Source organism: Symphalangus syndactylus, chromosome 9 (genome assembly GCF_028878055.3).
Source record: "Symphalangus syndactylus isolate Jambi chromosome 9, NHGRI_mSymSyn1-v2.1_pri, whole genome shotgun sequence".
NCBI lineage: Eukaryota > Metazoa > Chordata > Mammalia > Primates > Hylobatidae > Symphalangus > Symphalangus syndactylus.
In genome coordinates this window covers 14,935,433-14,949,820 of record NC_072431.2, presented here as the reverse complement: position 1 = coordinate 14,949,820, position 14,388 = coordinate 14,935,433, and the positions used below count along the sequence as shown (strand labels likewise).

The 14,388-nt window shown below is 38.1% G+C and overlaps 1 protein-coding gene across 16 annotated transcripts in view; it reads left to right on the top strand.

Moving 5' to 3' along the window:
* Positions 1-4,242, top strand: part of MIA2 (MIA SH3 domain ER export factor 2) — a 125,861-nt gene extending 121,619 nt beyond the window's left edge. For all 16 annotated transcript variants that reach the window (XM_063609280.1, XM_055291458.2, XM_063609281.1 and 13 more), the window contains 3 exons: positions 1,311-1,369; positions 2,337-2,571; positions 3,692-4,242. In XM_063609280.1, the coding sequence (XP_063465350.1) occupies positions 1,311-1,369; positions 2,337-2,571; positions 3,692-3,858 (461 nt within the window). In that variant the 3' untranslated portion in view covers positions 3,859-4,242. The remainder of the gene's footprint in view (positions 1-1,310; positions 1,370-2,336; positions 2,572-3,691) is intronic.
* Positions 4,243-14,388: the final 10,146 nt, after the last annotated feature.

Here is a 14,388-nt window from a genome sequence, read left to right as displayed (position 1 = left end):
TGGGCTCAAGCAATCCACCTGCCTTGGTCTCCCAAAGCGCTGGGATTACAGGCGTGAGACACCTTGCTCAGCCTGGAAAATCAGTATTTTATTTTATTTTTTTTTAATTATTATTTTTGAGACAGAGTCTCTGTTGCCCAGGCTAGAGTGCAGTGGCTCCATCTCAGCTCCACTGCAACCTTCGCCTCCTGGATTCAAGAGATTCTCTTGCGTCAGCCTCCTGAGTAGCTGGGACTACAGGCACCCACCACCACGCCCAGCTAATTTTTGTATTTTTAGTAGAGATGGGGTTTCACCATGTTGGCCAGGCTGGTCTCAAACTCCTGACCTCAAGTAATCCACCCTCTTTGGCCTTCCAGGGTGCTGGGATTAGAGGCATGAGCCACTGCGTCTGGCCAAAAATCAGACTGTAAAAATAACAAGCAAAGAAAGCAGTCCCAAGGTCTTACACAATTATAATTAATTCTTTCAGTTTGGCTTTAGAAATTGTTTTCCCCCCATTAAATCAGGTTTAATGGAATGAAAGTAATGTGTGATTAAACATCCATTTCTATGCTATTTAAAAATTTTTATGTTTCCATTTTTTAATACTGGTTCACCAATACCTAATATGGCATAATAATTTTTAAGTGCTACTGTTTGTAGTTGAATGTTGTCAAGCACAAGTGAAAAATGACCAGTAAGACAAGGACATTTATAACTGGCTGAAGTCATGGACTTTGGAGTCTAGTTAATTGGGGAAGGAAGTGAGGGAGGAAACTCAGTGGTCAGAAGCATCAGTGACTTCCAAGGACAGATGTAGTGAGAATAAATGAGAAAGCTACAAGAGGAGAGGTAGTTGTGGTCAGAGAGGATTGCATTTCTTGATGATAACAAAGTTCGGGAACATTTATTTAGGAACAGTAGCTAAATTCCAGTAGCTAGTCTCTCTTACTTAATGGAGGAATAAGGACAGAAGGAAGAAGGGGAGGAAGGAGAAGACGATAGGAGGGAAACATAAAAGGAGGGAGGAGGAAAAGAAGGAAGGAGGGAGATGCTTCCTCCCAGATGTCTTCTTAGCATGCTGCTCCAGCAGGATTGCTTAGGAACTAGCCAGAGAAATCACTGCCACATGCCATCATAGAACTCTGAGTCTGCCAGAATTTCTAGGGACCTCAAGCTGTTCTTGTGGCCGCAATATAGGATATTGGTGTCCAACTGGTTTATGTGCCAATAAGGGGAGTGGGAAAATACCAATTTTGTGATCTGGAAATACTCTAGGAATAAAGTGATAAATCATGTACTTTTCATGGTTTAACTTTTATGTCTAGATGGGTCAATGCCTTCAGAAATGGAACCCAGTAGAAATGATACCAAAGATGATCTTGGTGTAAGTATTGAAAGAGTGGAATTGTATCCATGTATTCAGAAGCCTTCTTTTTTTTTTTTGAAATGGAGTTTCACTATTGTTGCCCAGGCTGGAGTGCAGTGGCGCTATCTCGGTTCACTGCAGCCCGAGTTCAAGCAGTTCTCCTGCCTCAGCCTCCTGAGTAGCTGGGACTACAGGCATGTGCCACCACACCTAACTAATTTTTGTATATTTAGTAGAGATGGAGTTTCACCATGTTGGCCAGGCTGGTCTTGAACTCCTGACCTCAGGTGATCCGCTCGCCTTGGCCTCCCAAAGTGCTGGGATTACAGGTGTGAGCTACTGCGCCCGGTGCTGAGCCACCGTGCCTGGCCTGATCCTTCTAATCTCATGGTACTAGAATAGAAATAGAGCTAATAATCTAGGTTTTGATATAAAGCTGATTTTCTCGTTTTGATTAGTATACTTTCTACTTAGCATGAAAGCTGTTTCTTTTGTAGATGGTAACCTATGGTGATAAAATACAATTTGCAGACTAGGAGTTTGAGTTAGTTTAGTAGTTAAACAAGATTTTAGTTCCCCCCCCTTGGATTTTTATTTGAATATTTTAAAGTATATTTTTGTTTATTAAGATATTGATTTTTGGAAAATATAAACGTAGACATCTTGCTTTTTCTTTTTTTCCAGTGTATATTTGATAAAATAGTATATATTTTAGTGCTCTTGGGTTATATTTCTGTTTTATCTTTAGCCAGACTATTACTTTGTTGGTTAAAGCTGTTTTCTGTTGACTTAATAAAATATTTATGATAACTAAAATGTGACAGCTGATACATTAATGTGGAAAGCTGTTTGAATCTTTCTCTAGAGCTTTCTAAGACTAGCATGGAATGCTTTCTGTCGAGATGATTTCTTCTAAGCTGAGATTTTCAGGAAAACAATTGCAAATTTGCTGTTTTAGTGACTGCCATATGTCAATTTGTTGTAGAATTTAAATGTGCCTGATTCATCTCTCCCTGCTGAAAATGAAGCCACTGGCCCTGGCTTTGTTCCTCCACCTCTTGCTCCAATCAGAGGTCCATTGTTTCCAGTGGATACAAGAGGCCCATTCTTGAGAAGAGGACCTCCTTTCCCCCCACCTCCTCCAGGAGCCATGTTTGGAGCTTCTCGAGATTATTTTCCACCAAGGGATTTCCCAGGTCCACCACATGCTCCATTTGCAAGTATGCTTTTTTAAACTTTTTTTTAAAATCTCAATATGTGTTTTATTAATCAGAGATTTAATTTTACTATCTGTTAATGTAGTAACACAGTGGAGGAAAAATTTTTCTAGCATTCTGTGAGTGTACCATTACTTTTCTGAATTGGGAAGGCAGCCAGCCGTAAGAGGACTGTAATGAGGTTTCAGCTTGATTCATCTTAATAATATAGAATTATTTCTGTATTTTGGTAGTCAAGAAAATAATTGACTTTTTGCAGGTCTTATGATAAAACTGAAATTATCTGTACCTTATTTGGTAGCAACTGGTTATTCTGGCAGTTAGTGAAAATAATTAAAACTTATATTCTAGCATTAAAATTACTGGCTAAGATATTTTTTAAAGTCTTTTTCATAAGTAGTTCTGATGTAGTCCTACTTATTTAAAACTTAAAATGTATTATGTTTGACCTAATTTTTGGATTTATTGAATTCTTTTAAAGCTTCACATAAGAAAAAGGGAATAATATGTTGCTTTTATATTCATACTTCACTGTTTTGAACTATAGGGTTCTGCAGAATAAATTTGTGGTAACCAAATACTAGGCTATGCCTATGAATGTCTCATATAGTCTTTCCTTCCCTTGTTCCTCTTCTCTTTTTAAAGTTAAAGGTGAATTAAAATGAATTTTGTTTGGGGGAATTTTAAGGTGGCCTTTGATATTACTGGAAATGTTTTACTATAATATCAAATTAGAATTGGGAATCACTGATACGAATTTTAAGTTTGTTGAAAATTGTATTACTTGAAAATGTTTTTTGAGAAGGACTTTGATAATGAAAGAAAAAAATGTTATTTTTACAGTAAGTTTTACATATTTTGAAATAATTCCTCTTTTTTAAAAAACAGTTGTTAAGCTACGACAAAAATTATGTTAAAAATTAATGATATTTCCTTTAGTCATCTGTATTTGAAGAGGTATATTTTTCTCAATGTAAAAATTAATTTGTTAGATCAAGTAATTATCTAGTGTCAATTCTCAAATAACAGAATAGGTAATGGAAGTTATAAACTTAATGATTTATTAGGGCATAGTATAGGTTCTTAAAGTTAAAAAATGTCTTTTACCAATCTCTTTGAACAGTGAGAAATGTCTATCCATCAAGGGGTTTTCCTCCTTACCTTCCCCCAAGACCTGGATTTTTCCCCCCACCCCCACATTCTGAAGGTAGAAGTGAGTTCCCTTCAGGTTTGATTCCACCTTCAAATGAGCCTGCTACTGAACATCCAGAACGACAGCAAGAAACCTGACAATATTTTTGCCCTCTTCAAAAGTAATTTTGACTGATCTCATTTTCAGTTTAAGTAACTGCTGTTACTTAAGTGATTACACTTTTGCTCAAATTGAAGCTTAATGGAATTATAATTCTCAGGATAGTATTTTGTAAATAAAGATGATTTAAATATGAATCTTATGAGTAAATTATTTCAATTTTATTTTAGATGGTATAACTATTTCAATTTGATTAATTCACTATTATATAAACAATAGTGGGAGTTTTATATATGTAATCTTGCAGATGGGGAGGCTTTAAATTCTGAAATCTGTGTCTTTATGCCAGGAACTGTATTTACTGTGGTTGTAGACAAATGTGAAAGTAACTTTATGCTTAAATAAATTTTAGTTGATTTAAAGATTTGTTTGGCATTGATAATAATAAAATAAGCTAGTTTTTCTATAACTATGGCTCAATTAATTAACTTTTTTCCTTTTACCAATAACTTTGAGGTGCAAGACTCAAACTTATGTGGGTCTTTTGTGTTCAATTATGTTATGACAAATGTGTTTTCTTTCTTGTAAATGGACATTAGTGGCCCAAAGCAACAAATTAATACACTTTTAAAAGTCAAAATTGATTATATTTTAAAGAAAACCAGGATATTATCTAATGGTGAATTGTAGAATTTTGATCTATCTTGGTGTTTTTATTTCTTTATTCTATTTTATTTATTTTGTCTTTGGTTTTGTCGGAGTTCACTCTCAAGTAAAATCCTAAAAAAGGGTATATGGAATATAAAATGTGAATCCTTTGATGTCTGAAAATCTCAATACCCCTTCTTCCTTTTATTGGTGTTAGTTTATCAGGGTATGAAATTGTAGGTCAGAATTTGGAGGATAGTCATCTCTTTGGTATCTGTGGGGGATTGGTTCCAGGACCTCCACAGATACCAAAATCCATGGATGCTCAAGTCTCTTATGTAAAATGGCTTAGTATTTGGCTATAACTGTACTTCTTCCCATATATTTTAAATCATGTCTATTTTACTTATTAATGCTATATAAATAGTTGTTATACTGTGTTTTTAAATTACATTTTTAAGGTTATTTAAATTGACTAGAAGTGTATATGTTGTACACAGAAAGATATTTTGAAGTATGTATGCATGTAGAATGGCTAAGTTGAGCTAGTTGACATATATTTTACCTTGGATACTCATTTTTTATATTGAGAATATTTCAAATTTAATCTTTTTAGTGATTTTTCAAGTATTAAGATATTACTATTAGGGTCTTCAAGTTGTACAATAGATCTCTTGAACTTATTCCTCCTGCATGACTGAAATTTTGTATCCTTTGACCAATATCTCCCCAGTCCCCCTTCACCCCACCCCATCCTCTTCCACTGATTCTTTTTCTTTTATCGACACATAATATTTTACATATTAGTGAGGTACATGTGAGTGTTACTTGCATAGACTGTGTAATGATCAAGTCAGGGTATTTGGGGGTATCCACCATCTTGAGTATTTGTCGTTTCTGTACATATGGTATTATTTCAAGTCCTCTTTTGTGATTACTTTGAAATATATAAAATATTGTTACTAAGTGTCATCACTATCAAAATTATCAAAGATTAGAATTTATTTTATCTAACTGTATGTTTGTACCCATAACCAACCTCTCTTCATGTTCCCCTCACACCCAACAACCCTTTCCAGTCTCTGGTATCTATCATTCTATTCTCTGTGTACATGAGGTTAAGTTTTTTAACTCCCCCATGTGAGTGAGAACATGTGGTATTTATCATTCTGTGCCTGCCTTATTTCGCTTAATGAACATTTCCATCCATGTTGCTGCAAATGATGTGATTTCATTTTTTATGACTGAATAGTATTCCTTTGTGTATATATACCACATTTTCTTTTTTTAAAATTATACTTCAAGTTTTAGGGTACATGTGCACAATGTGCAGGTTTGTTACATATGTATACATGTGCCATGTTGGTGTGCTGCACCCATTAACTTGTCATTTACATTAGATATATCTCCTATCCCCACCCCCCCACCCTACAATGGGCCCTGGTTTGTGATGTTCCCCTTCTTGTGTCCAAGTGTTCTCATTGTTCAGTTCCCACCTATGAGTCAGAACATGCGGTGTCTGGTTTTCTGTCCTTGCGATAGTTTGCTGAGAATGTTGGTTTCCAACTTCATCCATGTCCCTACAAAGGACATGAACTCATCATTTTTTATGGCTGCATAGTATTCCATGGTGTATATGTGCCACATTTTCTTAATCCAGTCTATCATTGTTGGACAGCTGGCTTTGTTCCAAGTCTTTGCTATTGTGAATAGTGCCGCAGTAAACATACATGTGCATGTGCCTTTATAGCAGCATGATTTATAATCCTTTGGGTATATACCCAGTAACCCAGTAATGGGATGGCTGGATCAAATGGTATTTCTAGTTCTAGATCCCTGAGGAATCGCCACACTGACTTCCACAATGGTTGAACTAGTTTACAGTCCCACCAACAGTGTAAAAGTGTTCCTATTTCTCCACAACCTCTCCAGCACCTGTTGTTTCCTGACTTTTTAATGATTGCCATTCTAACTGGTGTAAGATGGTATCTCATTGTGGTTTTGATTTGCATTTCTCTGATGGCCAGTGATGATGAGCATTTTTTCACGTGTTTTTTGGCTGCATAAATGTCTTCTTTTGAGAAGTGTCTGTTCATATCCTTCGCCCACTTGGTGATCAGGTTGTTTTTTTCTTGTACATTTGTTTGAGTTCATTGTAGACTCTGGATATTAGCCCTTGTCAGATGAGTAGATTGCAAAAATTTTCTCCCATTCTGTAGGTTGCCTGTTCACTCTGATGGTAGTTTCTTTTGCTGTGCAGAAGCTCTTTAGTTTAATTAGATCCCATTTGTCAATTTTGGCTTTTATTGCCATTGCTTTTGGTGTTTTAGACATGAAGTCCTAGCCCATGCCTATGTCCTGAATGGTATTGCCTGGTGGGCATTTAGTGCTATAAATTTCCCTCTACACACTGCTTTGAATGTGTCCCAGAGATTCTGGTGTATTGTGTCTTTGTTCTCGTTGCTTTCTAAGAAGATCTTTATTTCTGCCTTTATTTCGTTATGTACCCAGTAGTCATTCAGGAGCAGGTTGTTCAGTTTCCATGTAGTTGAGTGGTTTTGAGTGAGTTTCTTAATCCTGAGTTCTAGTTTGATTGCACTGTGGTCTGAGAGACAGATTGTTATAATTTCTGTTCTTTTACATTTGCTGAGGAGTGCTTTACTTCCAACTGTGTGGTCAATTTTGGAATAGGTGTGGTATGGTGCTGAGAACCATATATATGCTGTTGATTTGGGGTGGAGAGTTCTGTAGATGTCTATTAGGTCCACTTGGTGCAGAGCTGAGTTCAGTTCCTGGATATCCTTGTTAACTCTCTGTCTCATTGATCTGTCTAATGTTGACAGTGGGGTGTTAAAGTCTCCCATTATTATTGTGTGGGAGTCTAAGTCCCTTCGTAGGTCTCTAAGGACTTGCTTTATCAATCTGGGTGCTCCTGTATTGGGTACATACATATTTAGGATAGTAAGCTCTTCTTGTTGAATTGATCCCTTTACCATTATGTAATGGCCTTTTTTGTCTCTTTTGATCTTTGTTGGTTTAAAGTCTGTTTTATCAGAGACTAGGATTGCAACCCCTGCGGTTTTTTGTTTTCCATTTGCTTGGTAGATCATCCTCCATCCCTTTATTTTGAGCCTATATATGTCTCTGCACATGAGATGGGTTTCCTGAATACAGCACACTGACGGATCTTGACTCTTCATTCAGTTTGCTGGTCTGTGTCTTTTAACTGGAGCATTTAGCCCATTTACATTTAAGGTTAATATTGTTATGTGTGAATTTGATCCTGTCATTATGATGTTGGCTGGTTATTTTGCTCGTTAGTTGATGCAGTTTCTTCCTAGCCTTGATGATCTTTACAAGTTGGCATGTTTTTGCAGGGGCTGGTACCAGTTGTTCATTTCCATGTTTAGTGCTTCCTTCAGGAGCTCCTGTAGGGCAGGCCTTGTGGTGACAGAATCCCTCAGCGTTTGCTTCTCTGTAAAGTATTTTATTTCTCCTTCACTTATGAAGCTTAGTTTGGCTGGATATGAAATTCTGGGTTGAAAATTCTTTTCTTTAAGAATGTTGAATGTTGGCCCCCACTCTTCTGGCTTGTAGAGTTTCTGTAGAGGGATCAGCTGTTAGTCTGATGGGCTTCCCTTTGTGGGTAACCCGACCTTTCTCTCTGGCTGCCCTTAACATTTTTCCCTCATTTCAACTTTGGTGAATCTGATGATTATGTGTCTTGGAGTTGCTCTTCTCGAGGAGTATCTTTGTGGTGGTCTCTGTATTTCCTGAATTTGAATGTTGGCTTGCCTTGCTAGATTGGGGAAGTTCTCCTGTATAATATCCTGCAGAGTGTTTTCCAACTTGGTTCCATTCTCCCCGTCACTTTCAGGTACATCAATCAGACGTTGATTTGGTCATTTCACATAGTCCCATATTTCTTGGAGGCTTTGTTTATTTCTTTTTATTCTTTTTTCCCTAAGCTTCTTTTCTCGCTTCATTTCATTCATTTGATCTTCCATCACTGATACCCTTTCTTCCCATTGATCAAATCGGCTACTGAAGCTTGTGCATTCGTCACGTAGTTCTTGTGCCGTGGTTTTCAGCTCCGTCAGGTTTTTTAAGGACTTCTCTGCATTGGTTATTCTAGTTCGCCATTCGTCTAATCTTTTTTTCAAGGTTTTTAACTTCTTTGCCATGGGTTCGAACTTCATCCTTTAGCTCGGAGAAGTTTGATCGTCTGAAGCCTGCTCTCAACTTGTTAAAGTCATTCTCCGTCCAGCTTTGTTCTGTTGCTGTTGAGGAGCTGTGTTCCTCTGGAGGAGGAGAGCCTCTCTGATTTTTAGAATTTTCAGTTTTTCTGGTCTGTTTTTTCCCCATCTTTGTGGTTTTATCTACCTTTGGTCTTTGATGATGGTGACGTACAGATGGGGTTTTGTTGTGTATGTCCTTTCTGTTTGTTAGTTTTCCTTCTAACAGTCAGGACCCTCAGCTGCAGGTCTGCTGGAATTTGCTGGAGGTCCACCCCAGACCCTGTTTGCCTGGGTATCAGCAGCAGAGGCTGCAGAACAGCAGATATTGGTGAACAGCAAATGTTGCTGCCTGATCGTTCCTCTGGAATTTTTGTCTCAGAGGAGTACCTGGCCGTGTGAGGTGTCAGTCTGCCCCTACTGGGGGATGCCTCCCAGTTAGGCTACTTGGGGGTCAGGGACCCACTTGAGGAGGCAGTCTGTCCGTTCTCAGATCTCCAGCTGCATGCTGGGAGAGCCACTACTCTCTTCAAAGCTGTCAGACAGGGACATTTAAGTCTGCAGAGGTTTCTGTTGCCTTTTGTTTGGCTGTGCCCTGCCCCCAGAGGTGGAGTCTACAGAGGCTGGCAGGCAGGCCTCCTTGAGCTGTGGTGGGCTCCACCCAGTTCGAGCTTCCAGGCAGATTTGTTTACCTGCTCAAGCCTCAGCAATGGCGGGCGCCCCTCCCCCAGCCTCGCTGCCACCTTGCAGTTTGATCTTAGACTCCTGTGCTAGCAATGAGCGAGGCTCCGTGGGCGTAGGACCCTCTGAGCCAGATGTGGGATATAATCTTCTGGTGTGCCGTTTGCTAAGACTGTTGGAAAAGTGCAGTATTAGCATGGGAGTGACCCGATTTTCCAGGTGCCATCTGTCACCCCTTTCCTTGGCTAGGAAAGGGAATTCCCTGACCTCTTTGCGCTTCCCAGGTGAGGCGATGCCTCGCCCTTCTTTGGCTCACAATCCGTGTGCTGCACCCACTGTCCTGCACCCACTGTCCGACAATCCCCAGTGAGATGAACCTGGTACCTCATTTGGAAATGCAGAAATCACCCGTGTTCTGCATCGCTCACACTGGGAGCTCTAGACTGGAGCTGTTTCTATTCGGCTATCTTGCCCCAGCCCCCTATACCACATTTTCTTCATTCTTATGTCCACTGATAGACGCTTAGGTTGATGACGTATCTTTGCTATTGTCAATAGTGCTGTGATAAACACACAAGTGCAGGCCTTCTTTTGATATGCTTATTTCTTTTCCTTTTTATAAAGACCCAGTTGGTGGCATTGCTGGATCATACAGTAGTTCCATTTTTAGTTTTCTGAGAAATCTCCATACTCTTTGCCATAGTGGTTATACTAATTTACATTCCTACCAACAGTGTATAAAAGTTCCTTTTTCTCTGGATCCTCTGCAGCATGTTTTTTTTTTTTTTTTTTTTTTTTGTCTTATTAATAGCCATTGTGGCCAGGCACAGTGGCTCATGCCTGTAATCCCAGCACTTTGGGAGACTGAGGATGAGCTCAGGAGTTGGAGACCGCATGGCCAACATGATGAAACCCTGTGTCTACTAAAAATACAAAAATTATCTGGGCATGGTGGTGCCTGCCTGTAGTCCTAGCTACTCGGGAGGCTGAGGGATGAGAATCACTTGAACCTGGGAGGCAGAGGTTGCAGTGAGCCAAGATAGTGCCACTGAAGTCCAGCCTGGGCAATAGAGCCTTCTCCAAAAGAAAGCCATTCTAACTGTGGTAAGATGATATCTCACTGTGGCTTTGATTTCCATTTCTTTGATGATTAGTGAGGTTGGACATTGTTTCATATACCTGTTGGCCATTTGTATGTCTTTGAGAATATGAATTCATGTCCTTTGCCCATGTTTTAATGTTTTTTCTTTTGTGGTTTTTGTTTTTGTTGTTGTCTTTTTTTTTTTTTTTTAACCATTGAGTGCCATGTGTATTCTTGTGTATTCTTTATATTAGCCCTTTGTTGAATGAATAGTTTGCATATATTTTCTCCCATTCAACCAGTTTTCTCTTAATTGTTGATTGTTTCCTTCTGCCCTTCTGCTGTGCAGAAGCCTGTTAGTTTAATATAGTCCCATCTGTCCATTTTTGTTTTTGTTACCTGTGCTTTTGAAGTCTTAACCAGAAAATCTTTGCCTAGACCAATGCCCTATAGTGTTCCCCTTATATTTTCTTCTAGTAGTTTTATAGTTTTGGGCCTTATGTTTAGGTATTTAACCCATCTTGAGTTTAATCCATATGGTGAGAGATAAGGGTCTGGTTTCATTCTTCTGCATATGGATATCCAGTTTTCCCAACTCGATTTTTTGAGAGTGTTCTTTCTTCCAATGTATGTTCTTGGAAACCTTGAAAATCAGTTGGCTGTAAATACATGGATTTATTTCTGGGTTCTCTACTCTGTTTTATTGGTCTGTGTGTCTATTTTTATACCAATACTATGCTGTTTTGGTTACTGTAGCCTTGTAATATATTTTGAAGTTGGATAATGTGATGCCCCCACCTTGATTCTTCTTGCTCAGGATTGCTTTGGCTAGTTCTGGCTCTTCTTTGGTTTCGTATGAATTTTAGGATTGTTTTTCTATTTCTGTGAAAAATTATGTTGGTATTTTGATAGCAATTGCTTTGAATTTATAGATTGCTTTAGGTAATATGGACATTTTAACAATATTATTCCAATCCCGTGATGGTGGTATGGGATCTTTCTGTTTATAGCCTCTTTAACTTCTTTTATTGGTGTTTTGTAGTTTTCCCTGGGAAGGCCTTTCACCTCCTTGTTTAAATTTATTCTTTGGTGTTTTACTTTTTTCTTTGTGGCTATTGCTCTGACTAGGACTTTTAGGACTATGTGTGTTTTTTTTTTTTTCCTGAGGCAGAGTTTTGCTCTTGTTGCCTAAGCTGGAGTGCAATAACACCATCTCGGCTCACTGCAACCTCTGCCTCCCGGATTCAAGCGATTCCCCTGCCTCAGCCATGCGAGTATCTGGGATTACAGATGTGCACCACCACGCCCGGCTAATTTTGTGTATTTTTAGTAGAAATGGGGTTTCACCATGTTAGTCAGGCTGATCTCGAACTCCTGACCTCTGGTGATCCACCCGCCTTGGCCTCCTAAACTGCTGGGATTACAGGCTTGAGCCACCACATCTGGCTTTTTAGTACTCTATTTGATAGGAGTCATAAAATTGTCTTGTTCCAGTTCTTAGAGGAAAGGTTTACAATTTCGTTTTGGTATGATGTTAGCTGTGGGTCTGTCAGAAATAGCCTTTATGATGTTGAAGAATGTTCCTTCTATATTTAGTGTTTTGAGTGTTTTTATTGTGAAGGGATGTTTAATTTTATCTTCATCTATTGAGATGATCTGTTTTTTGTCCTTTATTCTGTTCATATGATGTATCACATTTATTGATTTGCATATGTTGAACCATCCTTTTACCTGTGGGATAAAACCCACTTGAATATAGTTTATTACTTTTTGATGTGCTTTTTGATTCAGTTTGCTAGTATTAATATTTATTGAGTTTTACGTCCATGTTTATCAGAGATATTGGCCTATAGTTTTCTTTTTTTGTTGTGTTTTTGTCTGGTTTGGTATCAGATTAATGCTGACCTTATAGAATGAGTTAGGGAGAATTTCCTCTTCTTCATTTTTTTGGGAATAGTTTAAGGAGAATTGGTGTTAATTCTTTATAAGTTTGCTAGAATTTGGCAGTAAAGCTGTCTCATTCTGGGCTTTTCTCTGTTTGGAGACTTTTTATTACTGATTTAATTTTGGTACTTGTTATTGGTCTGTTCACATTTTTGCTTTCTTTCTCATTCAACCTTGGTAGATTGTATTTGCCTAGGAATTTATCCATTTCCTCTAGGTTTTTTCAGTTCGTTAGCATATTGTTCATAATAGCCTCTGACGATCTTTTATATTTCTGTGCTATCGGTTGTAATTTCTCCTTTTTCATTTCTGGTTTTCTTTATTTGGGTCTTTTTTTTCTCGGTTAGTCTAGCTAGTAGTTTATCAATTTTGTTTATCTTTTCAAATACCCAACTTTTTGTTTCACTAATCTTTGTATTGTTTTTCTAGTCTCTATTTTGTTTAGTTCTGCTCTGATCTTTATTATTTATTTCCTTCTAATTTTGGGTTTGGTTTGTTCTTCCTTTTCTGTTTTCTTGAGGTTCATTGTTAGATTATTTGAAATTTTTCTACTACTTTTATATAGATGTCTGTTGCTATAAAATTCCCTCTCAGCACTGCTTTTGTTGTATTACATGGGGTTTGTTGTGTTGTGTTTGTGTTTTCACTTGTTTCAAGAAACTTCTTTATTTCCTTCTTAATTTCTACTCTGACCCAGTGGTCTGTCATTTAGGAACATGTCATTTAATTTCCATGTATTTGTATAGTTTCCAGAGTTCCTTTTTAAAGTTTCCATGTATTTGTATAGTTTCCAAAGTATTATTGATTTCTAGTTTTATTCCATTGTCTTCTGATAAGATATTTGGTATAGTTTCAAGTATTTGAAATTTGTGGCCTAATATATGGTGTAACCTGGAGAATATTCTATGCCAGTGAGAAGAATGTATATTCTACAGCTGTTGGATAAGATTTTCTGTAAATATCTGTTAGGTCTATTTGGTCTAAAGTACAGTTTAAGTCTGATGTTTCTGGCCAGGTGCTGTGGCTCACACCTGTAATCCCAGCACTTCGGGAGGCCAAGGTGGGAGGTTTTCTTGAGACCAGGAGTTCGAGACCAGCCTGGCCAACATGGCAAAATCCTGTCTCCACAAAAAATACAAAAATTAGCTGGGTGTGGTGGAATGTGCCTGTAGTCCCAGCTACTTGGAGGCTGAGGCATGAGAATTGCTTGAGTCTGGGATGTGGAGGTTGCGGTGAGCTGAGATTGTGCCTTTGTTCTCCAGCCTGGGTGACACAGCGAGACCCTGTCTCAAAAAAAAAAAAAAAAAAAATCTGATGTTTGTTTGTTAATTTTCTGTCTGGATGATCTGTCTGATGCTGGGAGAGCAATATTTTGTTTAAGTCCGTAACTATTACTGCATTGGAGTCTGTCTCTCCCTTTGGATCTAATAATATTTGCTTCAGATATTTCTTCTAGGTGCTTCATTGTTGGGTACATATGTATTTAGAATTGTTATAATCTCTTGCTGAATTGATTCCTTTGTTTTATAATGTTCTTCTTTGCCTCTGTATACTGTGTTTGACTTAAAGTCTGTTTTATCTCATGTAAGTACTCTTGCTCGCTTTTGGTTTCTCTTCACATGGAGTATCTTTTTCCAGCTTAAAAAGCTGGAGAGTAAAGCTTTCAGTCTATGTGTCTTTACAGGTGATGTGATTTTCTTGTAGGCAGTATATAGTTGGGTTCTGGTTTCTAATTCGTTCAGCCAGTCTGCGCCTTTTAAATGGAAAGTTTAATCTCTCTGTTCTAGGTCATTGTTCATATGTGGTGAACTTATTTTTGGCATTTAAAAAATTGTTTTCTGGGGCCGGGTGTGGTGGCTCATGCCTGTAATCCCAGCACTTTGGGAGTCTGAGGGGGGTGGATCATGAGGTCAAGAGATCGATACCATCCTGGCCAACATGGTGAAACCCCATCTCTACTAAAAATACAAAAATTAGCT